The 26715-nt window shown below is 37.6% G+C and overlaps 1 protein-coding gene across 1 annotated transcript in view; it reads right to left on the reverse strand.

The window, feature by feature from the left end:
• The window catches only part of CFAP47 (cilia and flagella associated protein 47), a 275659-nt gene that overhangs the window by 171270 nt on the left and 77674 nt on the right, over positions 1 to 26715 (reverse strand). Inside the window, 7 exon segments of the mRNA XM_054165734.1 lie at positions 4520 to 4606; positions 5470 to 5558; positions 7002 to 7164; positions 13309 to 13421; positions 14420 to 14554; positions 19641 to 19757; positions 20071 to 20168. Of these exon segments, the coding sequence (XP_054021709.1) occupies positions 4520 to 4606; positions 5470 to 5558; positions 7002 to 7164; positions 13309 to 13421; positions 14420 to 14554; positions 19641 to 19757; positions 20071 to 20168 (802 nt within the window).

Genomic DNA, 26715 nt, shown 5'->3' on the forward strand with positions numbered 1-26715 from the left:
CTCCCTTGGGAGTTTATTCCAATGTTTAATAGTTGAAATGATGAAAAACAATTTTCTGGCATCCAGTCTGAACCTCCCAGGAGAAAATAAAATGTTTTTAAGAAACAAAACAACAATACAAATCATCTACCTACTAATAACATTAAATACCACCTCTTCTGCTGAAGTTAGTGGTTGTATTTACAGCAGAGCCAGAACATGCTCCCTTCAAATAACCAGTATGTCTGCAATATTCCTATAAGCAAAATTCCATGTAAAAAACCCCAAACCCTACAATGCAAACAAACAAAATTTTCCAAAATTAAATAAATAAACCCAACCATTTTGCCAGTCCAAAGTACTCCAGCCCAATAAAACTTCTGTGGGACTTCAGTCCCAACTCTTCTCTTTATCATTTCAATATCCTATGGGGATAGACAAAGAATTGTTCCCTGGCACACTATGAAGGGGCAAGGCCTTGCATTCCTCTGATACTCCTATTTCTCTTCTACTCAGTCTTCCCAATTTTTCACCCTAAAACAACACTATAGGAATACATCTAAATATCTGTAAACCAAACTCAGTTTAGATAGATTGTGCTCACCCTCGGGTTTACATTTATAGCCCTTGTGGGCATGTCAGTCTTCCTTTGCCACTTATCAGAACACACTTCTGAGACCAGATGTCATTTTCTTAAGCACCACTGTTTTGATTGCAGCATTTTGATGCAGCATTGTCTTATAGCAATGAATTGTGAAACCTGAATGCTCAGGAGACACTTTTGATAAACAGATCTGGTTTATTCTTGAGAAGACAAGACTGAGAGAGCATCTCATCAATGTGTATAAATATCTGAGGGGTGGGTGTCAAGTGGAGGGGGCCAACCTCTTTTTGGTGGTACACAACAATAAGACAAGAAACAACAGGTACAAGCTTGAACATAGAAGATTTCACCTCAATATGAGAAGGGTGACAGAGCAGGGGAACAGGCTGCCTGGAGAGGCTGTAGAGTCTCCTCTGGAGACATTCAAAACCTGCCTGGATCCATTCCTGTGCTGAGTACCCTAGGTGATCCTGATTTGGCAGGGGGGTTGGACTCAATGATCTCTGGAGGTCCCTTCCAACCTCTAATGTTCTGAGATTCTGCGGTGCTGGAAGGCTGAACCAAGCACCCAGTTAAGGTGTCTGACACTGATGCTCACAGAATTGGTGTTGGTGCAAGTGTATGTAAGGAACAAGCTCACATCACATCTTTGTGGACTCCTTGTTGAAACACTTATGGCGGTAGGTTAATTTGTTGATTAATTTTTTATGTATTTATGAACAAAGGTGTTTGACTCAAGGGGTACCAAAAAAAAGAAGAAAAAAAAAGAATCCCCAATAAATGCCAAATAAAACTAACTGAAGTGTAATAGAAAAGAACAGTTATACCGAAAAACAAAAACCTCTTTGCTTATTCCCATCTCCCTCAGCAAATTTTACTTCAGCACATTTCCTTGATATGATTTTATATCTTTTTTTTATCTTCCTTCACAAATAATTCCTGTTATTGTTCATAGGAGATAAGTGTAGTTGTGCTTAAGGAAGGAGAGGGTTTTCTTAATTTACAGCAAGCACAATGCTCATAGATGCTGAAAAATGTACTGTAATATATCACCAAAAAAAAAATACAGTGAGATTCAGCTCTAGACTCAGGTTTAATACTACCTACATATAAAAGTCATTCTTCCCTCGCAGCAAAATTTAATGAACCACATTACAGCAAACAATTATTACATACAGTACTTGATAGCTATTGGGTCTCTCTTAGAATAAATAGTTAGTCTTGCTGAGCTAAGAAAAAAAATCACTAGTAAACGGACTTGTAAAACCCTCAGAATATGCTACCCTGGAGATTCATTTTAATACTTATACTTAAAGGCTACTTTTCAGAAAGGAAAATAATCTCTGAGGTATGCTAGTACTACATACTATTTATTCTGTACTTATTTGTAAGTAGCTCATAAAAATACAGATTTTATGTAAAATGTCATATTTTTCATTGCTTTATCTTTGAATCAGAATGCCAAGTCATGATTGCAAAAAAAAAGCCACAGGAACTACAGCAGAAGAATCATTGGAAAAGCAAAAAATTCATCAAAAGCTGCATGAACATACAAAGTACACATTTCTTCACTTGGATGAACTATACTTTAAATAAGTCCTATTTTGAGAGTTCAATAATGGAGAAATTCATTGCACTGATTTGACATGATATTGCACATCTCTCTCTACCATTTTTTTCTCACCCCAATGAACAAAGCAGCTTCAGATAAGAGGGAGAAAGAAATAAAACTGTGTTGTAGCAGACATAAAAGTTGCATCTCATTCTTGTGTAACAAAAAGAAACAGCATCTCATTCAGTAACAAAACCAAAGGGAATATACTTAAGATCAGGAAGGTATAATAGCATGGTTATACTCACAGTCTGACTCAGTACCTTCACTTTCAGTACACAGAGGAATAAGGAAAAGGATTAGGCAGAATACCTTAAAGATGACATAAAATAAGCAGGAACACATACTGTTTGTATTGGTATGAACTGGGAGATGAATGGCTTTAGAGCAGCCCTGTGGAAGAGGGCCTGAGGGTGCTGATGAAACAAACAAAAATATTAGATATGAGCCAGCAATGTACATTTGCAGTCCACAAAGCAAATTGCATCCTAGACTGCAACAAAAGAAACATGCCCAGGAGGTCAAGGGAGGCAATTCTCCACTCTGCTGAAGTGAGATGCTACCTGGAGTTGAGGCCCTCAGTATAAGACAGACATTGACCTGTTGAAGCAAGTTCAGAGAAGGGCCATGAAAATCAGAGGGCTGAAATACCTCTCCTATGAAAACCAGGCTGAAAGAGTTGGAGCTGTTTAACCTGAAAAAAGAAAGGCTACAGAAAGATCCTACTGTAGCCTTTGAATACTTAAAGAGGGGGCATAAAACAAATATAGAGTCAGACTTTTTACTGGGACTTGTAAGGGATGGGACAAGGGATAACAGTTGTAAACTAAAAGAGGGTAGATCTGGATTACATTATTCTTTATGGTGAGTTTTATGAGACATTCTAACAAGTTATCCAGAGAAGCTCTAGATTTCCCATCATTGAAAGTGCTTTTCCTTTAGTTTTAGTATACTTTTACCTGTTTTACTTTTTCCTAGTTTTACAGAAGAAATCTATGAAGGAAAATTTGGCTATTAAATGTAACCTTAAACTTTTACTCTCATTAAATACCCTTTTTTTAATGGGTACCATACAAAATACCAACACACTTTCTCTGTGCTGAGCCATGTCCAATGATGGACACAAATTTTTAGTTCTCAAACCTTTTTCATTCTCACCTTCTCCTTTAAACTTGACTATCCATGATTCTGATTTACATCCTATGTCTTCATGCCCACAAAGCTCTCTTCCTGTTAATCTAAGTTTGTTGGTATTTAGCTCACCGTCTAACAACTGGAGGCAGTGAAAGCAGAAATACCTTCTTTCAGACTAAAGAATAGATCTTCCTCTTTATCTTTCCTTAACTCTCATTGAAATTGCTCTCTGATATTTTATTCTTTTACATTTTATTATCTTTACTAAGCTACTTTGAACTCTCCTTCTACTTCTGTATTTCCTGTCTGTGGTCAGCTAAATCTAGATGAAATTGTATTAACTTATGTCAGTATATCCATACTAGTAATCCTTTATTCTCTTCTTGCATCTCCAGAAGCCTATCGAACCTGTACACTTTACAATACAGTACAATTAGAATTCTAGAGTACTTATTTACAAATAGAGAGTTGACTTAACTGTTGCACCTTTAAATATCTCCACCTCCTCTATGCCGGGAATGAGAATTAATCGTGCTGCACTGAGCTGTAGCTAATTGTCAGCATTTCAGTCACCTAAGTCACCAGTTTCCCATATCCTAGCACCAATAGAATCATAGAATCAATAAGGTTGGAATAGACCTCAAAGATCATCAAGTCCAACCTGTCGCCACAGACCTCATTACTACTAAACCATGGCACTAAGTGCCACGTCCATTCCCCTCTTGAACACCTCCAGGCATGGTGACTCAACCACCACCCTGGGCAGCCCATTCCAATGCCTAACAGCTCTCTCTCTGAAGAACTTTCTCCTCACCTCAAGTCTAAACTTCCCCTGGTGCAGCTTGAGACTATGTCCTCTTGTTCTGGTGCTGGTTGCCTGGGAGAAGAGACCAGCCCCCTCCTGGCTACAACCACCCTTCATAGCTCACCTTTCAATCCCAGTTTCTCTACCACTTTTCCCAATAAGCAGAATTACACACCTTTTTATTTTTTACACTATTTTTATCTTTTCTCCAGTGCTTAAGTCATCTGTAAAATGTTTTTAAACGTTACACAATTCTACAATCTTTCCATGCCCTAACCTAAAATTCTTTACAACAGGCATGCAGATAACTATACACAAAGATGTAACACTAATAGAATTGTATCATTCAAAAAATTATAGTTAGCAATTGCCGTGAAGAACTTACCTGAACGTTTGCTCTTGCGTTACTTGCATGGCTTGATATACTTGCTCTGGCTGTATTAAATTACTTGTGGATTTCAGCAAAATGACCCTGGGGTATGGCAAGTATATATAACAATCACATTTTTAACTTACAGAACAAAGACAAAACTCAGTTTATTCTAACTTTTAAATGAAATTTTGGTAAAGAAGTTTATTAATTTCAACTTTTATCTTATACCCTGTTAGAGGTGACTATACCAAATCCATTCTGGGTAGAAAAGAGAAATTTAATTTGCAGCCTCTGCAACATGCTTATTAAACAGATCAGTAAAAAAGGCCAACCTTTTAATGGAAAAGTTTCTGGTAAATAAATGAATGGCACAAACCAATGCTTAGGCTCTATAAGACTAAAGACAAAATATGGAGTCAGACCACATAAACAGATTTTAAAGGGGCACAGTACTCTATTTCATTTGTATTAAGAAAACAACATTTATAATAACTCTGTAGTTGTTCAGTCTACAACACATGCAAATGAAAAATTAGATTAACTGATAGTGGTGTGGGCCCCAGGGCAAAAGCATGTGTTTTCCTTTTGTGTGCCTGAAAATTTAAACAGCAGGAGAAGGCAGACTGGGGGGAAAATGGCCATCTATTAATTAATATCCTTTGTTTCTCTTTGGAATTTGGCTGGACCTCAGCCAAACACAAAAGTACAAGCAAGGTTCATGAACTTCATTTGATTAAAGCTCTGGCTTTATGGCTAACACTGAGATGGATTTCAATTAAGGCTTATTTATGTTCATTATTTGTTATGATAGCTTCCACTTCACAGTGCCTGCAGCAAATTTGTTAATGTAAATCTCTATAATTCAGCATCAAGGTTTTACATTTTTAAGAAGAAGAAAATTATGGAAGAGACTTGATAAAACAGCACGATCGTTAAAGACGTGTCTTTACAACATTGTCTACCTGAATATGCCACCAGTCCTGAAGGGATTAGTAACATTCAGGGTAAGTTTTTTCAGCTCATAACATGGGGATTTGCATTTTAATATATCCTAAAAGACAAAAAAAATCTACATCAATATGGAAAAAAAAAAGTTGCAAGACTGTATTCATGTATAATACATAAAAACATAGGGAAATATTACAATAACACAAGCCCTATGAGGAGAGGCTGAGGGAGCTGGGATTGTACAACCTGGAGAGGAGGAGGCTCAGGGAGACTTTCTTGCTCTCTACAACTACCTGAAGGGAGGTTGTAGCCAGGAGGGGCTTGGTCTCTTCTCCCAGGCAACCAGCACCAGAACAAGAGGACACAGTCTCAAGCTGCACAAGGGGAAGTTTAGGCTTGAGGTGAGGAGAAAGTTCTTCACAGAGAGAGCTGTTAGGCATTGGAATGTGCTGCCCAGGGAGGTGGTGGAGTCACCATCCTTGGAAGTGTTCAAGAGGGGATTGGACGCGGCACTTAGTGCCATGGTTTAGTAGTAATGAGGTCTGTGGCGACAGGTTGGATTTGATGATCTTTGAGGTCTAGTCCAACCTTGTTGATTCCATGATTCTATGATAATGGAGGAGGGGGAGGGGCATACATGACTTATTAATGTTTATAAGTATGTAAAGGGTGAGTGCTGAGAAGATGAAGTCAGGCACTTCTCTGTGATGCCCAAAGACAGCACAAGGGGCAATAGGTGGAAGTTGAGGCATAGGAAGTTCCATGGAAACATGAGGAAAAAATTTTCACTGTGAGGGTGACAGAACACTGACCAGACTACCCAGGAGGGTTGTGGAGTCTCCCTCTATGGAGATATTCAAAACCTGCCTGGATACATTTCAGTGTGACCTGGTATTGGTGATCCTGCTCTGGCTGGAGAGTTGGACTAGATGACCTTTCAAGGTCCCTTTCAGCCCCTAACATTCGTGATTCTGTGTGATTCTGATTACATAGACTGGAACCATGTGTTTAACCACTGATGACTACAGAATTAATATAATTTAAATTCTATGCTTTGTTGACAGCAAAGAACAGCTAAAGACTATTTAAACATGCATTTAAATTTTAAATATTCTTTCAAATGATAGCAAAAGGCCAAGGATGAAGCTATCTTCCTTTTTACTTCTTATCTTTACATGTCATCTATCTTTTCCTCTTGCTTCGACCTTCATTTCTAACATTATAATCTATTGCTAGAGTGGAAAGAGAATCACATAAAAAAATAAAAACAAAAAAAAAAAAAACCCAAAAAAAAAAAAAAAAAAAAGAAAAAGAAAAAAAAAGAGAGCCACATAAACACCAGCTAAGTTCAGAAGAGGACATATCCAGATCTGCTCACTGTTTGGTAATACATGTATACCTCTGCTCTATTTCTTGGGTATATCTTAAACCCACAGACTTTCTAAAGTTAAAAAAAAACCACAGATAAACCTAGCAGCATCTAAGAAAAATATACTGTCTATCTACAACAGACACCTGAAGGCACTGGGCTGAAGCATAACATTGCCTCTGCAATGGAATTCCTAAAAGCATTCGTATGGTGAAAGGGCTTTGGATTTATTTTCAGAGCAATCAGTGCAAACATTTTAAATTTATTCAGGATCTAAGTGTGATTTATACCCTTCAGAATCTATGGTACTCCTGTAGGCTTTTCCCTGCAGGCACATGGACTAGTATTGGATATCTGAAAATTCATGTGTCAGTAGATAATGCTGATTTTCATTTGTATTCTTACCTCAGTTCAGTTTTGTTTGACACAACACACAGATTAACATTTTTGTGACACTATTAAGCATGCACACAGAAACTTACAGCAGGCTCAATATGCTTGACTTCAGATTTCAGAGAGAATGTCAGTGAGACACCTTGAATTCCACCCACATGCTTTGAGATCAGTAGCAACACTGCTTCAGCAGGGCGCAGAAATCGACTAGTGAATTTCACATTTATACTTGTTTGCCTCCTAGGAAAAATAGTAATAATAACAGTAGTGCAAATAGGCCCAAAATCATGACTCAGAAATCACTCTGAAATGTCATTTCAGGAGCACCTTTTAGAGCCTATGGAAGGGAAGGGGATTAGAAAAATTCTTTTCTTCTGAAGTACTTTGTTGTAGTTCAATCTTCTGCTTAAGAGCACCTTAAAACACTCTAATAGAAGAGCTATATAGATGGAAAAAGAATAATATTGAGTCCTTTTGCCTTTTCATGACCTCAGCATGTAGCTTGATTTTTCTTCCCACACACTCTAGGTGTAGGAAAACCTCTTTCTTTATAGTATTACCCTAAGTTAACAAGTTTTAGTCTGGAAAGTAGAAGACTTAGAGGGGATTTAATAAATATTTATAAATATCTGAGAGCTGGGTGTCAGGCGGGAGGGGACAGGCTCTGCTCACTTCCCCCCTATGATAGGAGACAAGGAGCAATGGATATAAGCTGCAGCACAGGAGGTTCCACCTCAACACAAGGGGGAACTTCTTTATTGTAAGGGCCACAGACCACTGAAACAGGCTCCCCAGAGAGGTTGTGGAGTCTCCTTTTCTGGAGACTTTCAAGGCCCTTCTGGATGCATTCCTCTGCGACCTGAGCTAGATTGTATGCTCCTGCTCTGGCAGGGGAGTTGGACTCCATGATCTCTTTGGGACCCTTCCAACCCCTGACATCCTGTGATCCTGTGAAAAACTTAGTGTGGCAGTTTAGTCTGGGTGCCTCCTATTGCTGCCCCACAAGTTATGCCTCCAGTGTCCTGAGGGTCCAGCCCAGTAGGTGGACACAGGAAATGGTGTGTTTCGTACCCATAATGTCCTGTGCCCTATAAATCCATCTGCAAAGTCATTCTCTTCCTCTTTCTTCCCTCTCTGCTCCTGTGGGAGATGCTCCCTATCGGGTGATGGTGGGGGAGTATCTCAAGGTCTCTTAGGCCTGGCTGGGCCTAATGCCAGGAGGAGAAGGGGGAAGCAGTCTCAGACCTTGGCCAGCCTGAGATGAGCGTAGTAGTGGGGAAGGGAAGAAAGAACCCTGAGGGTCTTGGGTATACCTTCAGGTGGGGAGAAGGGAAATGTTGGGAGGCTTTTGGGTGTGCTAAGGGGACTCTGTATGCTTTGGGGCATCTTTATCACTGTGTTTGCAGCTTTTGTAAAACACTTACTGCTTTTCCATTTAAACTTTCCATCACTTCTGCAATCCATTTGTGTGAGTGTCATTCTTTCACCCCTTTCAGGGGCAAGAGAGGATCTGCCTGGCCTCAAACCAGGACACTTAGTTGAACAGGTTTTTGCAAGTTAAACAATCAGACATCTTGCTATTCATGTTGTGAGGCAGGTCTAGATGTTCTTAACCAAATTCTCATTAAAGACTGAGAAAGACATGAGGAAAAAAAAACCCTTCAAATAATTAGTAAAGTTGAGAAATTGAGAGGTGGAAAAAACCAATAGCTCAAGTCTCTGGTGGGAAACTGGAGAAGAGGAGGCCACATGGAATGAGATTTTTGACTAGGTAAGAGTTAAGTTTAGACTTGATTGATGTTAGCGCTGTAACTATTTAAACAAAATGTTTAGTGGCTGAAGCTTGCACTTTAAAGCTCTCAAAATCAGTCTCTAATTTTGTGAATGATGTCTTAAGGTTGCATGAAGGTCAGAAAAATTATATTCTGCCTTTCTACACACATAACTAGTGCAGAAAAAGCCTTCTCCAAACAGGTACTTTTGTATTTGCAAGCAGCATATCTCAAAATAGATACCAAAACCTCAGATGACTGGTTTATACTTTCATTGTAATCATTCTCTGTGGTTTAAAACATTTCAAAATTTACCTATAGCAAGAACTTAAAATATCTTAATTTACTAAAGGCAATGTTACTTAAAAGATATTTTAAAGAAATTCTTAAAATATAGGGAAATGTTATATTTATAAATGTCAGATTTGTTCTTTGTCTTTCTGGAAGAGAGAGCAGAAACTAAAGTAAAGGAGAAGCCTCTCCCTAACACTAATCAGCCTCCTCCATTAAACAATTAATAGGAACTGTGCAGCCTGACAAACAAGAACTAAAATAGAGGACAGAATTGTGTGATTTATTGGTTTTCCAATAACTGAGAAAGCAGAAGCAATCAACTAGCAGCGGTAGGTGAAAGATGCCTATTATGTACTCTAGGTGTATAGCCTTAACAATTCTAACAAAGGCACTTTCTATAGACTTACAAAGAAACTAGCAGACAGCATCCTCCTGGAGAAACTGCCTGCTTATGGTTTGGATGGGTGGATGCTTCTCAGGGTTAAGAACTGGCTGGATAGTCAGACCTGGCCCAATGAGTGGTGGTGAATGGAGTTAAATCCGTTTGGCAACCAGTCACCAGTGGGGTTTCCCAGAGCTCAGTACTGGGCACACTTTTCTTTAATATCTTTTTCTGGATGAGGGAATTGAGTGCACCCTGAGTACATTTGCAGATGACACTAAACAGAGTGAGAGTGTTGATCTGCTTGAGGGTACAAGACTCTGCAAAGGAGATCTGGACAGGCTGGATTGACAGGCCAAGGTAAGTTGTATGAGGTTTAACAAAACCAAGTGCTGGGCCCTACACTTGGGTCGCACCAACCCCATTCAACACTACAGGCTTGGGAGAGAGTGTTGCCTGGCAGAAAAGGACCCGGGAGTGCTGGTTGACAGCCAGCTTAACATGTTCTAGCAGTGTGCTCAGGTGGACAAATAGACCAAAAGCATCCTGGCCTGTAACAGGAATAGTGTGGCAAGTAGGAGTAGGGAAGTGATCATGCCCCTGTACCTGGCTCTGCTGAGGCTGCACTTTGAATACTGGATGCAGTTTTAGGCCCCTCACTACAAGAAAGACATTGAATTGATGCAGAGTGTCCACAGAAGGGCAACAAAGCTGGTGAAGGGTCTATAGAACAAGTCTTTCAAAGAACTGAAACATCTGAAATTGTTTAGTCTGGAGGAGGCTGAGGGGGGCATCACTGCTCTCTACAGCTACCTGGAAGGAGACTGGAGTAAGGTGGGAATCCAGCTTTTCTCCTAGTATTAAGTGATATGATGAGAGGAAATGGTCTGAAATTATGCCAGGGTATTAGGAAAACTTCTTTACATAAAGAGTGGACAGGCATTGGAATAGGATATCCAGAGAGGTGGTGTGGTCACCATCCCTGAAGGTGTCTAAAAAATTGTGTGGACTTGGCATTTCGGTACATGGTTTAATGTCCATGGTGGTCTTAGGTCGACAGTTGGACTCGATGATCTTAGAGGTCTTTTCCAACTGAAACAACTCTGTGATTCAATAGAAGAAGGAAACATAATTTAGGAATTATCACTTCTCACTATGTAGGAAGGCCATTAATGGAGTCCTCAAGGTCCTGTGACAACTGGAAAGTAAGGAAGTTTACTGATGTTCCAAGTTGATTCTGTTTGTAAGGACAAAGGTTGATGGTGAAAAGATCATAGGACCACAAAATGAGAGACAACCAAATGTCAAGACATTCTGTATTTACATAGGGTCATGGCCACCAAGCCATTATAAATGACCATTGATAACTGGGGATTTGTGACATATAGTTTCATGAAAACACCCACTAAAGCAAATGAAGTGTTAGGAATAATTGGAACAAGAACAAGCAACACAGTTCACCATTAGGTCACTAAATTCTATCCAAAAAGCTCAAATCTACCATTTCCACGTCTTTAATCTCAAACAGGTAGAGCAGAATTGAAAATAGCTCACCAAATTGCAGAAAGGATGAAGGAATAGAATTGCCCAGTGTGATCTCTAGGCTCAACAGCTGTGATAAAGGAGTGTGATGCTGCTCAGAGCTCTTCCTAAAACAAGTCTCAGCATGAAAGTTTGAAGGATCAGTGATGAATTCTGGAAGTTCTGAAAGTCTGGCTCTTACAGAGCCTCCTGCTGCAGAGGCCCCAGATATTGTCATTTTTGACAGTGAAGAGTTGCTAAGGCCCCCAGAGTCTGAAGCTCCTAAGTCACCCTGTCATTCAAAACATCCTGGAAAATGTATCCTGGGACTTCTGAGTCCCAGGGAAGTACACTGCCTGAGATATCCACTTCCAAAGCCACTTTAAAGATCAACTTTTAAGAAATATACTCTACTTATGTCACAAATAGGAATGACAGGAATTGGAGTGCATGGAACACTCTGCCTGATCTTTGCCCTTTGGCTCATGCAACAGCAGAGAAATTTGATTTGAATTGTGAACTGTTGCCTTCCGTGGCAAAGCCAGCATCACAGAAAACACAAAGTTGCTCCTTTTTTTTTTTTTCTGCTATTCATCTGTGTTGTGGGCTATGTAAAGTGGCCAAAAATTCAGCTCATGGAATTGTTCTATAATCTTGTTCATTCTCATATTACTGTAACTACCTCCACCCACACCCATTTCAGGTGATACACTGTAAGGAACTAAGCCTCTAAATTTATCAGTTCAGTGTGTAGCCTCTTTCAGAAAAGCCTCTTTCAAGCAATCAAATTCTTTCTCTTTTATTTTTTATACTGCAGTGGAGTAAATAAATGATAAAAAGTTATTTGGAGGAATCAAACTTGCAGAATTTAATGCGAACAGAAATCATGAGATAACACAATCCAATGTAGTTGTACACTGCAGACCATTAGATGCAACCAAATTATCCTTCAATTGCTTCTGATAACTACCATTTGGCAAAAGCATTTTACTGAGAAAGCACCCTGTATTATCTGAGACAGAAAGCTGGATTAAATAACTTTCTGAGGTCACATCCTGACTATTTCCACTGTCCTGTGATTTGCAAAATCTCTACAGTTAAAGAAGTTGTCATACAGATTTTCTTCCCCTTAACAGTGAATTACTTTCACTACTTCCAGGTTGAATTTTTGCAACTTCATCTTCAAGCTGTTGTTCCTATAAAAAGCTCTGCTGTATATTGTTTGCAGTTAAACAGGTCCCTTTTCCCAGAAAGGTATTTTTAAATATTGATTAGGTACCTACCATCATTTCTTTTGTTAAGATATTCAAACTAAGTAACTTACAGGCATGTTGCCACCACATAAGAGGGCTTAGAAACCTTCATGTTATCACTGTTGTGAACTCCAAGTCTATATGGCACAGTGCAGTGCCCCAGAGAGTGGGAGTCTCGGATCAAAGATTAATTACATTGCATGCAAGATCTGACACTCAGCTACACTGGGAATGTTCTGATGCATCCCAAAACCCAGACCAGAATGACAGTACAGTCTTTGGAAGATCTCCCTGGTGTTCAGCTTCTTAGGATTAAAGCCAGTTTCATCTTGGCCAATTAATACAGAAATAATAATTCTTGACACATAATCAGTGTAGGTGGCAATGTAAGAAAAGATCAGGAGCTGCCCTGTGTGGGACACAGACAATTCCAGTTGGCTCCATAATGGGCTCACCACAGGACACAGCTGAGCCCATCAGATGAACTGGTGGCACCCCTGTGTAAACATATTTAAGTAAGGGCAATATGTCAGAAAGGTGGAGGAACAAGGAAAAAGAGTAAGAAACAGCATTGGGAACATCAAGGTCAGAGATGGAGAGGGAAAGTAGGTGCTACAGCTGCCAGAGCAGCTATTGCCCTGCAGCATGTGGAGAGAACCACACAAGAGCAGATATCCACACTTGCCCCATGTCAGAGAAGTTGGATATTTCGTAGAGAAGCTGTGATCCAATGGGCAGTCTATGTTGAAGTAAATTTAAGATCTTTGGCATCTCTATCTAATGCTTTCTAGTTCCTTCACTTTTAAATCAGAAAGTTATTAATATGCTAGACAATACTAATGCTTAGAAAAAAAATAATCATTACTTACTTAGGGGCAATGGTGACAGTGTTTCCTTTAGGTAATGAGAAATCATTAGCATCTCTTCCTACAAGAACAGCATTGTACATCAAGGCTTTGCTGCTTGGGTTTTTCAGACACACCTACAACAACAAAATTTTATTCAATTTTTAGAGTACAAAAGGTGTATTCTGCATCTACAAACTGAAGATATCACAATAAGAAAGGAATTCAAATAACTAGGTAGATCATTTATCTTCCTAAGGAGTGTAGACTTCCCACAGACTATCCAACAACTTTTTTAAGACCTCATTTTGCAGCGTACACTGTACTCTTGTTCCTACTAATCTCTTATTCCTATCTTTGATCTCATATTTTTCAGATTTGTAGATTTTTTTTTCCACTCAGCAGTAGAATTGAGTATTCCAAGCATGACAAGAAAAAAAAAAAAAAAAAAAAGAAAGGAGATGTATGCTCCCATCTTCCATATTTAGTAGTCAAATTACATGAAACCCACTCATTCTTTGTTGTAGTGGGTACATGTGGTGGGTTGAAATTCCCCCCCCAACATTAACTTTGCTAGACCAGCTCAGCTGGAAGCAAATGAAAGCTGTATTTACAAGCAAAACTGCAATCTACAATGGAATGCAATGGATATGTATAGATATACAATATTTAGAGGTACTGGTATTTACAATTAATAAACAGCACAAGGAGCCCCTGGTCAAAGACCAGGGGAAGCTACTAGCTTTTCCCTCCTTGCTACCGCCTTATCCCCCTGTACAAAAGGGAGAAGAGACAGAAGCAGAGAAGTTAATACTAAAACAATGCAGCCAAGTTCAAGCAGAAGCAAGTTAGTATCTCTCCCAGAGCCAAGATGCAAGAAGAGAAGAAAGGTTGTTTGGGTACAACTAGTTTTAGTCCCTTATCTCTTCCAATGGGATTGTTTAGAATTGTCTTTATTTTCCTTTTTACACCCAATAGTGATTTATTTACATTTTACAACTTTCTGTTCGAGATCTGTGAAAAAGTTATGAAGGCATAGCCTATAAATCACAGTACATCACATATGCATACACATGTATCCATATATTATTTTAACCTTATGCTACTACAAATTTAAATTCAATAGTACCAGTACCTGTTTAACAACAGTTGCATGTAGAGCACCTGTAAATTCTATAGTCTTCTTGGGTAAGTAGTGAGGGAGATTTTCATATAGGTAGACACACAGAAAAAGCATCATGACCGGATTTGGATCACGGAAGTCAGTGGCCTAATAAAGGAAATAAGACAATGAAAGCCAAACCTGACATTCAGTTAAAATTTTGTCTGTACAGTTTAGAGATATGAAGATGAAAAACAGAATAGTTGAAGGTAATTCTTATTGCACATATATTTTCAATGTAACTTTTAATAATTGGATTAGGCCCATAGATGCATAAGGATCTTGTCAGAATCTTGAAGACCACTGACATGCTCCGATAAAAAACCTAAGCTAAAAATTAAACCCACCCACAGTTCAACCCAAACAGATTTCATTTTATTAAAATAAAGCATAATAGAAAACATAACCAAAATTCACCAACTGGACAAACACATGTTTTTATTATCTTAAAAAAAACAACCAAACAATCAACCTATTACAATCTGTTGATTTACCATTAAAAAAATACCATCCAAAATCATCCTAGGTGCAATTTTGCAACTGTTTATGAAAACATTGTCACTGTCCAATTAATAACTGCATTTTTATTGCAGATCACAGAATCACAGAATATTAGAGGTTGGAAGGGACCCTGAAAGATCATCAAGTCCAACCCACCTGCCAGACAGGACTACCTAGAGCAGGTCACATAGGACCATTTAGATTATGTCAAATTGCTTTACAAAAGGTAGTAAGTATTACTGCATTTAAAAAATTTGATTTCCAGAAATTAAATGCAATAGCAACTGCAAAATACTCAAAGCTTTGGTCCTTAGTGACTCTGGTAAGTCACTGAAGAGAGGTAGAAACTCCTCCATTAACTATATATGTACTTTTCAGAAGGTTAAGTAGTGAACAGATTTAATGATGTAAGAGACTTCCCACAAATAGAGGCAGGAAAGATGTGGCTACAGATTTAAACAAATAAGATTCTGTGCTTCCTAAATCAAATTAATTAAGTACTTTAACACTTTATGCTATGTAACTTATAAGGTTGTTATAATAAAGCTGTCTATAAATACACTAAATAAACTTTTACAACTGCAATTAATTTCTTTCAAATTAAATATCAGGTCACACTGAAAAATATACACAACTTGGGAATAGATTTAAGCTGTAAACAACTGCATTAATATGTCATCAACCCATTAAAAGGTGCTTCTTTTATTCAAGGCATTTCATTTGAATCCCTTACATAACTGAGAGTCATTAAATAGTGCAGAGTTTTGAAAAAGAACCTCCCTTGCCTAATGCCTAGAAAGTGACTATCATTCAAAATACTCTCACCTTACAGGAGAAAACTTTGCCCGATTCTCAGAGAAAACAAAATAAAACAAAACCCTGATATATTGTGCTGCTGATTTCTACTGTCTCTAAGCAGCAGTAATCTCAGCCCTTCACTCTGTTCTAAAGCTTCCTTTTTCACACAGTTTCATCATATCATGAATTTGCAGCTGTAATCCACTCAGAGAACAGAGTGCATTTTCATTTGTTTCAGTATTGACCTGTACATTACCTAGAAGTGATGTATATATATATATATAAAGTCAATGTCTATTAGATCTACACTGTTATGTGAGAGAGACAGGAAACAGGTACAAGACACTTTTAAATCCCGGAAGTTTATGTTACTGAAACAGATGTACTAGGTTTTGAACTAACTAGGAACTTGACAACCTCTAGCAGATACTTACCCTGGAGAGGAGGAGGCTCAGAGGAGACCTTATTGCTGTCTACAACTACCTGAAGGGAGGTTGTAGCCAGGTGGGGGTTGGTCTCTTCTCCCAGGCAACCAGCACCAGAACAAAAGGACACAGTCCCAAGCTGCACCAGGGGAGGTTTAGGCTGGATGTTAGGAAGAAGTTCTTCATAGAAAGAGTGATTGGGCATTGGAATGGGCTGCCCAGGGAGGTAGTGGAGTCACCATCACCACAGGTGTTTAGGAAGAGGCTGGATGGGGCACTTGGTGCCATGGTTTAGTTGATTAGATAGTGTTGGATGATAGGTTGGACTCGATCTCAAAGGTCTTTTCCAACCTGGTTAATTCTATTCTATTCTATTCTATTCTATTCTATTCTATTCTATTCTATTCTATTCTATTCTATTCTATTCTATTCTATTCTATTCTACTTCACATTCAAACATAATAGCAATAAGGAAAAAGAGCTTTCTCTATTCAGCAGCTATTGAAAGTTTAGCATCCATTTCTAAGGACATGATCAAAGACACCTCAATTGATATAAGGTACTTTTGTAACAACAGCACACATCTCTCCAGGTTAGCAATAGTCATAGCAGTGACTGCTGTATAAGTTTAGCTTACACAGGGACAAAAAAAGCCTTGCATACACATTGTAAGCACAAATGTATTTGCTGATTCAAACCTAGCAAGCTGTGAGTAAATACAGTATAAAAGTTCCTTCTCTGCATATGAGCTTCCCTTTATAAGGAAGGTCCTGAAATGTACCATGGAAAATCCAGCAAGCCTGCAATGAGTTAGATGTGAAGCAAAATTCCAGTAGAAGAGTGTACAGTGATACTGTGAGATCCCTTCTGAGAACAGGGCAATCTGACTGAAATCTGCCAGATGTGATGGTCCAGTGGATGCCTTGGTTACTATCTTTTCCAGGTAAGTTCAGAACGTAATATAAATGGTAATGTGACACTTTTAAGGAGGTCAGATTAATGCAAAAATTAAAAGGAACTGCACTCCATCTAATGAAATGTGACATTAGTTGAAATATATTGACTAAAGAGCCCAGGGTTTTGGCACACCTACTTTTGTGATATGTTTTTTAAACTTTGCCCCTTTTATTGTTATTAAATTGATCAACAGTTTTGATAACACACCTTGTTTATGGGTGAATTTTGTTATTACTGTACCTTTTTAGGACCAAAACAATGTAAACAATGAGGAAAAAGTTGTATCAGCCTATTTTTTTTGTTGATACTGTCAGTAAAGCCTCACTTTAATACTTATTGTCAACACTATTAAAATTTCCAGGGATCTCTGAGGATAAAAAATATTCCTGTACATTATTATTTCTTCTATAAATGACATTGTACCAGTTTTTCACAAGGCCACACTTTCAGCCCCCACATTTCTTATTTTTACGACCAATTATATTCTTGTCCTCAACAAGATTAGATGTTTATTACCTAAATAGAGCATTAGAGGGGAAAAACTTCATTAAATCTTTTAAAATTGATTCTTATAAGGCAATTTTCATAATGAACTATCTATTCCAGAATTTCAATACCATCCAGCATATTAATTAAGGGAATGAGTGCTGTTTCTAAATCAGTGGGATGAAGAAAACAGAACAGCTATTGAGTCAAGCACCTGCTCTTTGATGTGAGTCTGTGAAGAAACACTGTTTACATCCCTCCTTTCCTTTCAACAGAACACTCACATTTATTTCCAGCTTCTTAACACTCTTCAACTTTACATGAACATCTTCTATAGGTTTGAAAATATCTTCCCTTTTATTTGATCCCAAGTATAAATGTCAGTATTGTTGACCCCAATTTTAAATCAGTCAATAGGAAATTGAGTTCCTCTACTGGCTATCCCAAATCACTGCATCTTCTCTCCTAATCTATCCTTGCCACATATATTCCTTTCATGTCACAGCTATCCACCCTCCTATCTTGTAATATTTTACTTTGGGCTTTCAGTTGGATCTTCTTCAAATCAAAGCAGTTTAGAACTTTAAAGTATCAAACATAAAGAAATAAAAACATAGAAAGACACCATTAATACTCCAGGGTTGAACTGTCAGTCATGATTAGAAAGTGCAAACAAAGAATTTTTTGCCCAAAGTACTCCATTTTAAGCCTACACCTTAATCCTTAAAAGGATTTAAAAGCTTTGAACTCTGTTAGAGGCATTATTTAAACTTGCAGCTGAAGTCGTCCAGACAGTTTAACTTCTCTATTATTACAGAATCTCAGATTTTTGAAGCGATCAAAGGTGTCATCCATTCCAGACCTAATAAGAGTCTCAGCTTGTGCTATCACAACCATCCCTGCATTAATTAATGCAAAGCTGTCCTGAAAGCTGAGAATCAATGATTGCCTGATAGTCAAGTATTTTGTCAATACTTCTGAAACGTTTTAGCCTGCTAAATTTAAGAGATAAGATTATCAGAAAAATCCCAAATTGGGACAGTTCAGCAATAGGGATTCATTTATTTCACTACTTTTCTTGCTGAAAAGCAAGAAGCTTAAGAAATTTCTACAGTAGTTTTGGAGGTCATATATGAATTTTAATAAATTGTGTAAAATGTACATTCTCTCTCTTTTTTTTTTCTTTTTTTAATACAGCCTTTGAATGCACAATGTGAGGAAAAAAAAAACAAACAAACACAACAACAACCCAACAACAACCCAAAGAACTAACATCCTAGTGTACAATATATAGAAAATTTGAAGCTCTAGGCCAGTGGGGGAAACAAACCCACCCCACAAAAACACCCATTAAAACAAACAAACAAACAAACAAGCAAATACAAAAAACCAAACACACACCCCCCAACCAGACAGAGATGTAAACCATATTGCTAAAAATGTAAAAATGACCCCAAGTGAATCCATATTTCACAGGAAACAAACATCAACGTTATCATATTCCTCCCAAAAAAGAAGCTGACAGCTTCCAGTGTTATTCTCACTAAGAGTCCAATGTGTGCATCAAATCTGGGACAGAACCCTTCTGCACCTTTGTGATTAGATAGGTGCACATAATCATTACCAGACATTCATATATATTTTTCTACCACTCCTTTTTATCTTTAAAATGTTTGATGTTGTTCCTAAATATTATTTTTTTCCTAAAGTGCCTTAGAATGTAATAATAAATTCCATTCAGGTTTTCACTGAGTGATTTATGATGCTAGAATCTGAACTGAATTAATCTTTTGTTTAGCTAGTTTTATACGTGTGTGATTCTACAAAGCAAGAAATTATCAAAATTACTTGTAATTAAACACACTCATATGAAGCAGTAGATTGGTTTCCATTATACAGTAGCACACCATGAAGCAAAACTATTTCAGTAAAATGTCATTTTACACTGATGTACAATATTTTTGTCACTAAAGAAAAATAATAATAATTTAATGTTATATTAAAACTGCTAGTATATAATCACTTACCTTTATGCCTATAGCCAGATTGACAGCATTCATAGCATTCACAAGTATCACACAGTTGTGTAGGAACTGTTCAGGAGTTCTTGGATTAGTATACATTCTTACAAAGTGAGTAGCAATCTGGAGAAGACAGAGAAATCAAACTCTTGATTGATCACTAATCAAAATTACTATATTTGGGGTTTCACTCTCTCAGTTGGAAATTTAGTTCTTATGGATTGCTGAAATCCCCCATTAAATCCCCCATATCCACAGCGGAGGGAAAGAAAATACTGAAGGTATTACTTCAGACTTGCTAAATGTTGGGGGTGCAGAGTGCTGTCTTTTTTAAAAGCATATAAGACAACAGTTCCAAAGAAAAATAAGGCCTGAATAAACACCTTTATATGAATAACCTCTACAAAACTTGTACAATATTAAGACAAGTCCTTACCAAATATGGACAATAAGTCGCCAGCTGTGCTGCCAGTACCAGACCATCTAGAAGATCTTGGTCAAAATTAAGTATCCATCTCATTGGTGGCACTTCACCTGAATTAAAAACAGAGCAAGATGAATTAGACTCTTGTTCCCTGAGAGGCCTTATTTTACTCAACTGATGTGATGACTGTTTGAAACAAGAGAGTAGAGAAAAGAATAGAAAAAAAGAAACCTCCATTCCTATGTAGAACTTCCCAGGCATAATTCCTTTCTGGACCCACTGCAAAAAACATGAAAAACCTCACCTAGAGTATTGTAACTATTATTAGCTACACTCTGGTAGAACGTGTAAGAGTATTCATCACAATGGAAGGGAAAGCAGGTACATTAAACTTCACCTCCAAGACCAGGAACCTAAACAGGTACATTATTTGTATAGGTGTAACATTCACAGGATACTGAAACTAGTGAAAATTTTCATGAATCCTTTAGAGTTGCAACCTTGATGTGCATAAAAATGGAAAAACTCTTACTGATTTTAAGGCCACATTAAATTATTTGGCATAAAAGAAATATAAATGACAGATAATAGCACAATTCCTGCAGCACAGATCACTACTTCTACAATTGTGTTACAAAGTCCTATGCCTCAGAAGTTTGTTTTTTATATTTATAATGTTTTTGTTTAAAATAAAGCTAAGCAATTATAGTTTATTACCATTTCTTATTTGAAGCACTCCATATCTTATATATTTAACACAGAGTTTGAACAACACTTTTGTTCTTAGGCATCATAATAAACTATAGGAACAATATATTCATTAGAACACTCTCAACCTGAGTCATTCTCTAAAAAAGTTACTGACATACCAATAACTAAATGTGTAAAATAACACTCTGAACCCTCAGAAGGATTCAGTGTGCTATCAAGAAAGACGCCACACACCTGTTCTTAAATTGTCTCTTTTCTTCTGGAAGGCCTTAAAGTGCCATTTCATTTTTGTCATAAAATGTAACAGATTAAAGAAAAGAACCAGCTTAATGAAATGCCATCCAGAGGAACCTGGACAGGCTGAAGAGGTTGGGCTGAGTAGAGTTTCATGAGGTTGAATAAGGCAAAGTGCAAGGTCCTGCACCTGAGTTGGGGGAATCTTCAATATCAATAGAGTCTGGGGAAAGGTGAAATTGAGAGCAGCCCTGCAGAAAAGGACTTGGGGCCACTGGTTGACAGGAAGTTGGCCATGTGCCAACAATGTGCACTTGGAGCCCAGAAGGTAAATAGCATCCTGGGCTGCATCAAAAGAAGCATGTCCAGCAGGTCAAGAAAGGTGATTCTGTCGCTCTACTCTGGTGAGACCTCACCTGGAATATTGTGTCCAGCTCTGGGGCCCAAACACAAGAAGGACATGGACCTGCTGGAGCAGGTCCAGAGAAGGACCACAAAGGTGATCAGAAGGCTGGAGTACCTTTCCCATGAAGACAGGCTGAGAGAGCTGGAGCTGTTCAGCCTGGAGAATTGAAGGCTCCAGGGAGCCCTTATGGCTACATTTCAGTATCTGAAAGGGACCTACAGGAAGGCTGGGGAAAGACTGTTTAAAAGGGCTTGTAGCAATAGGATGAGGGGCAATGGTTTTAAACCAGAGCAGGGCACATTTAAGCTGGACATAAGGAAGAAATTCTTTACAATGAAAGCTGTAAAATACTGGAACAAGCTGCCCAGGGATGTGGTTGAGGGCTCATTCCTGGAGACTTTCAAGATCATACTCGATGTGACCCTGGGCAGCCTTATATAGTTGGAGATGTCCCTGGTGACTGCAGGGGGATTGGCTAAGTTGACATTTGAGGGTCACTTCCAAGCCAATGCAATCTGTGTATCTGTAAGAAGAGAGACAAACTCTCTCCTCCCTTTCACAGAAAACAGCAAGTTTCTTCTAGAACATTTTCTAAAAATCAATCAGTTCTTTCAAAGCAATATCTAAAATATAACCTCCTTTACTGAAGAAAGTTTTCATCCAATTTATACTTCAAGTGACATTTCTTTTATTGTCATTGCTTTATGAGTATGAACAGAAAATTAAATCAATTCACATGCCATACAAAATAGTCATTACATGTATTTTTTGGTTTTAAAATCTCAAATCCAGTACTTCAGAGTTAGAAAAAAATACTTCTTCTTCTGGAAGTTTTCAAATGAAAATTAAAACATTCATTTATAAATTTATACAGAAACAAAATATTTCATTTATTTTTCTCATTGAGCATTTGTAGATAGAAGCAGCAGCTTTGTCATGTGACTCTAATAATTTATTTTTATATTTTACAATAGTATTTTGTTTTAGAAGTCCAGATTCACTGAATATAAAATCATTTACAGCCTTTAAAATGTCCCTGAAACACATTTTATACCAATTACTTAATACATAGTCTCATTCCTAATTCATCCTGAATGCAGAAAAATTGTATTTGTTTATGTGGGAATATCTTCAAATTTAGATATTTTCTCTCTGTTCTCCCACAAAGTAAAGAGCAATCTCTTCACAGTGACTCTTTGGGTTGGAATTGGGGGTTTTCCTTGCTGAATCTGTAGCATGCAAGAATAGAGTTTTTGCAGTGTTTTGGGTGTTTTTCCATAATCTTTTTTAGTTTTCAGTAAAATAAAAATTAATGTTTCTACATTTGCATGATTAGATTGGAAGCCTCAAGATTTTTTGTGGGCTATGAAAAGTAGTTTCCAAATGGAGATAATCAAGCCAATGTCTTTAAAAATTCTGTGTGATCCATATGTTGGCAGAATAACAAGCAACAGGAATCATAAACTTCTTTATGTCAAATACTGTCTGTTTCTTTGATGGGTAGCAGATACTGTGGACAAATGAAAAATACTATTCATTTTAACTTCAGTACTAAGGTCACATTCTCTCTCGTAAAGAAGCAAGGAAAAGGTAGTCTAGGAAAAAGGTAGTTAGATGAGGCACAAAACTCACTGAAAACCAGTAAACCTAACTATCAGCTGTCTACAAACCAACCTGCAATGTCCTAGATTGTATAGTGTTCAATATTTTAATCTTCAACTCGAAAAATAGCATAAAACTACCTCAGCCCAATCTGGAGATAATTTGAAGCAAGTTAAAGAATTGACTCTGGGAAGAAAAATAGGTTGCAAGAACTCATGAGGAAAGGACTATAAGTTCTTGAGCAACTGGAGTAATGATCTGAAACAAATGGGATGAAAACTAATCATGATGTGTGCAGTGTATTACACAATTAATTCATTACATAAGTGCTAGATGGAAAATTGGATAGACAGAAATTTTACAGAAAAGAATCTGGAGAGAATAGCAAATCCCATTGCAGAAAAAAAAAAAAAAAAGGCAAATACTTGATTAGGATGCAAAAACAGGGGAGCTGCATCTTAAGGTAGACTGATCCTTTCACTTCTACTTAGTTCAAGTAAAGTCCCACCTGGTATAAAACACAATAATTGGCACCAACCTCCAAGAAAGACATGGTTCAACTAAGAGAGTTTACCAGAAAACAAATGAGCTGTGTACAGAGTAATACTGAAAGAATGGAATTGTTTTGCCAAGAGGTGAGAGAGGGATTAACTGAGGAAGAACATAATTTGTGAATAGGTATAAAGTCACAAAAAAAACCAAGGAAGATCCGCTGTGCACATTTTAGAAGAGAAAGAATTGACTTAAATCCTAGCAGGGGAAATGTTTGGGTTATGTTAGACAATAGGAAAATACTTCCAATGGAAATAAATGGAAAGATATTTCCTAAAGTGGACCATGGAACCTCTTTTTCTCAGATATTTTAAGAATGGCAAATACCTGTCTGGTATACTACAGATATAGTTCATTTAGTCTTTGCATGTGATAATGAAAGATTCCTTCTGTTCTCATTCTCCCTTTCTTCTGTGCTTTACTGTGAGGTATCTTCAAGTTTTGCATTTATTAGCTGATCCATCAGTATGCTTTATCTCACTGACTCTAACTCACTGGCTCACTATGTAGTAAAGTAAGCTGGTAACAAAGCATCTCATTCAAGATAGATGGTAGTGGTTTCATTCAAAGAAACACCCCAGAAAAATGCCTAATTGGGTCAAGAGTTCCCAGCCATCTCCAAAGCCATTTTTCCCAATGTTTATGATGTCAAACAATTCACTGATTCAAAATAGCTAAAACACCCCATTGCTAATAGTCAAAATGAACTCTTTAAAGCTGTTGGCCCCTAGTACAATCTTACAGAATTATCACCTTCATCTCAAGTAGTCTTGAATTTCAAACCAGGAATTCTCAAAGTATGCATAAAGGAAGCACTGCTGTACATTTGCACAGTTTCTCTAAGCATCTTCTGTGGGAGGTAAAATACTGAGCTAGACAGACCTTCAAACTATAGTGGCATCTCATCTTTAACATAAATTATTGCAGTAATGGTAGTTTGTAATATTATAAAACAACTTCTTATTCTGGGATCTGAAAATGTCTTGAGGTAGAACTAATCTACAGCCATAATAATGCCTACAGTTCTGTTTCAATAGCTTAAATCTGGTACTGAATAATACAAACATTTACAGAAAAAAATATGTAGCAATAACCTTTTCTCTAAGTGCTGACATTAGAACCAAGACAAGGTTTAAAATTATGATACTAAAATAGGCAATGCAAAGTATGAGGGATGAGAGGAAATGTGCCTTTGAATATTTTTTTTTTAGTCTGTTATGTTTTCCCTAAAATGTATTTAGGATAACAGAATGATAATGTATCTGCTTTTGGTGTGTAGAGTATGTGAGGCTATATTTATCTTAACATGAGAAACAAGAGACTTGTAGACAAATTACAGTTCCTACTTTAGACTGGATGCCACAGGCCTTGCTCATCAAAACTGGTAATTACTCTTCTAAAAACTCCTGAAATACCAGGGGCAGATAGATTTAATCCCACTGTCAATTTGTAATAATTCGAAGTAGAAAAGTTCAAGAAGAACCACATGGGGCAATGACAGAAAAATGGATGCACAGGGGATATGTCTCATTTATTCCCATCTGTTGCCAAAGGCTTTTACCCTGAGGCAATGAACCTTTCTGCTCATAAAAAGAATTTCTAACCTTCTTTCGCTATCTACACAGCTCTATTTTTATTTATTGTGTTTATTTTTGTTTATTGTTATTATTATCCCAAATAACATCTTATATTTACAAATTCCTTAAACTTTTATGCATAAGAATAGTTATACTTTACACCAGCCTCCACTTTGTTGCTCTTCAACAGAAAGTTGGTGGTGTTTGAAAGAGGCAGACGTGGTTATGAGCAACATGGGTTAGCACCAGGATTTGGTAGTTAGAGAACAGTTAGACTAGATGATCTCAAAGGTCTCCTCCAATGCAAACAATTCTATGAGTCTTGTTGGAAAGAGAACTAGTTTTAAAATCACTGAATGGTATGAAAATCCTCTAGATTAGCATGTCACTTTCAAAACTATTTTTCTATCATTGAAAATTAATCAGATGGCAATATGTGTTCACAGCACATCCTGGGCTGCATCAAGACAATCATGGCTAGTAGGTCGAGGGAGGTGATTCTTCCCCTCTACTCCACTCCAGTGGGATCCCACCTGGAGTGCTGCATCCAGCTTTGGGGCCCCCAGCATAAGAATTATATGGACCTGTTCAAGTGGTTCCAGAAGAGCATTACAAAGATGTTCAGGAGGTTGAAGCACTTCTTCTATGGGGACAGGCTGGGAGAGTGAGTTTATTCAGCCTGGAGAAAAGAAGGCTCCAAAGAGGGTCTATAGTATTCTTCTAGTACTTAGAACAGGAAAGATGGGGATGGATTCTTTATTTGAAGGATAGTGCTGCAGTTTTAAACTGAAAGAGGATAGATAATAGGAGGAAAGTTTTTTACTGTGAGGGTAGAGAGACTCTGGAACAGGTTGCCAAGAGGTCTGTATGTCCCTTCCCTGGAAGCAATCAAGACGGGGTTGGATGGGGTTTTAAACAACCTGGCCTAGGGAAAATGTCACTTCCCATGGAAGGGAGGTGTGAGGTTTCTTCCACCCCAAAACATTCTATGATGATATTGTTCAATTTACTGGATGTGGTACTCCCTAATATCTTATATTCAGTGTGGGATTATCTACTCTTTTCAGTATTTTCCTGGGACACATTCAAGAAAAACCCTTATTTCCCAATATCATTTATCTTACCATGGTAATAAACATAACTAAAAAAGGAGAGACATACAACTTCTCACATGGCAATTTAATTCACTCATTTACACATTTTTCTTCTGTTTAAGAAATTATTTAAGTAGGCTATGAATCTCATATTTCACATATAATTAAGGTCTCTGCATACTAGGCAAAGTGGCATTTTGCAGCCTTATAGCATTTGGTCTTAAATTTCAACATGGTTTTCCATTTTATTGTCACTGAGACCTGCTACAAGCCTGCCCTCCCAAAACAAATGCCAAGCTGCTTTTAAAATGTATTTCTTTTTTAGTAGCAGCAAGGGCGGAAGATGTGGAGATAAGCACACTTCTTGTTAATGTTCTCTCTAAGCTATTGACATCTTAATTCTTGCAAGAGAAGAGTTCTGATGAACGGCATAGTTATCTTCAACTTTAGAAAGAAGTAATAAAGATTTGTATTTAAAACT

This window comes from Dryobates pubescens, chromosome 12 (assembly GCF_014839835.1).
Source record: "Dryobates pubescens isolate bDryPub1 chromosome 12, bDryPub1.pri, whole genome shotgun sequence".
NCBI classification, from domain to species: domain Eukaryota; kingdom Metazoa; phylum Chordata; class Aves; order Piciformes; family Picidae; genus Dryobates; species Dryobates pubescens.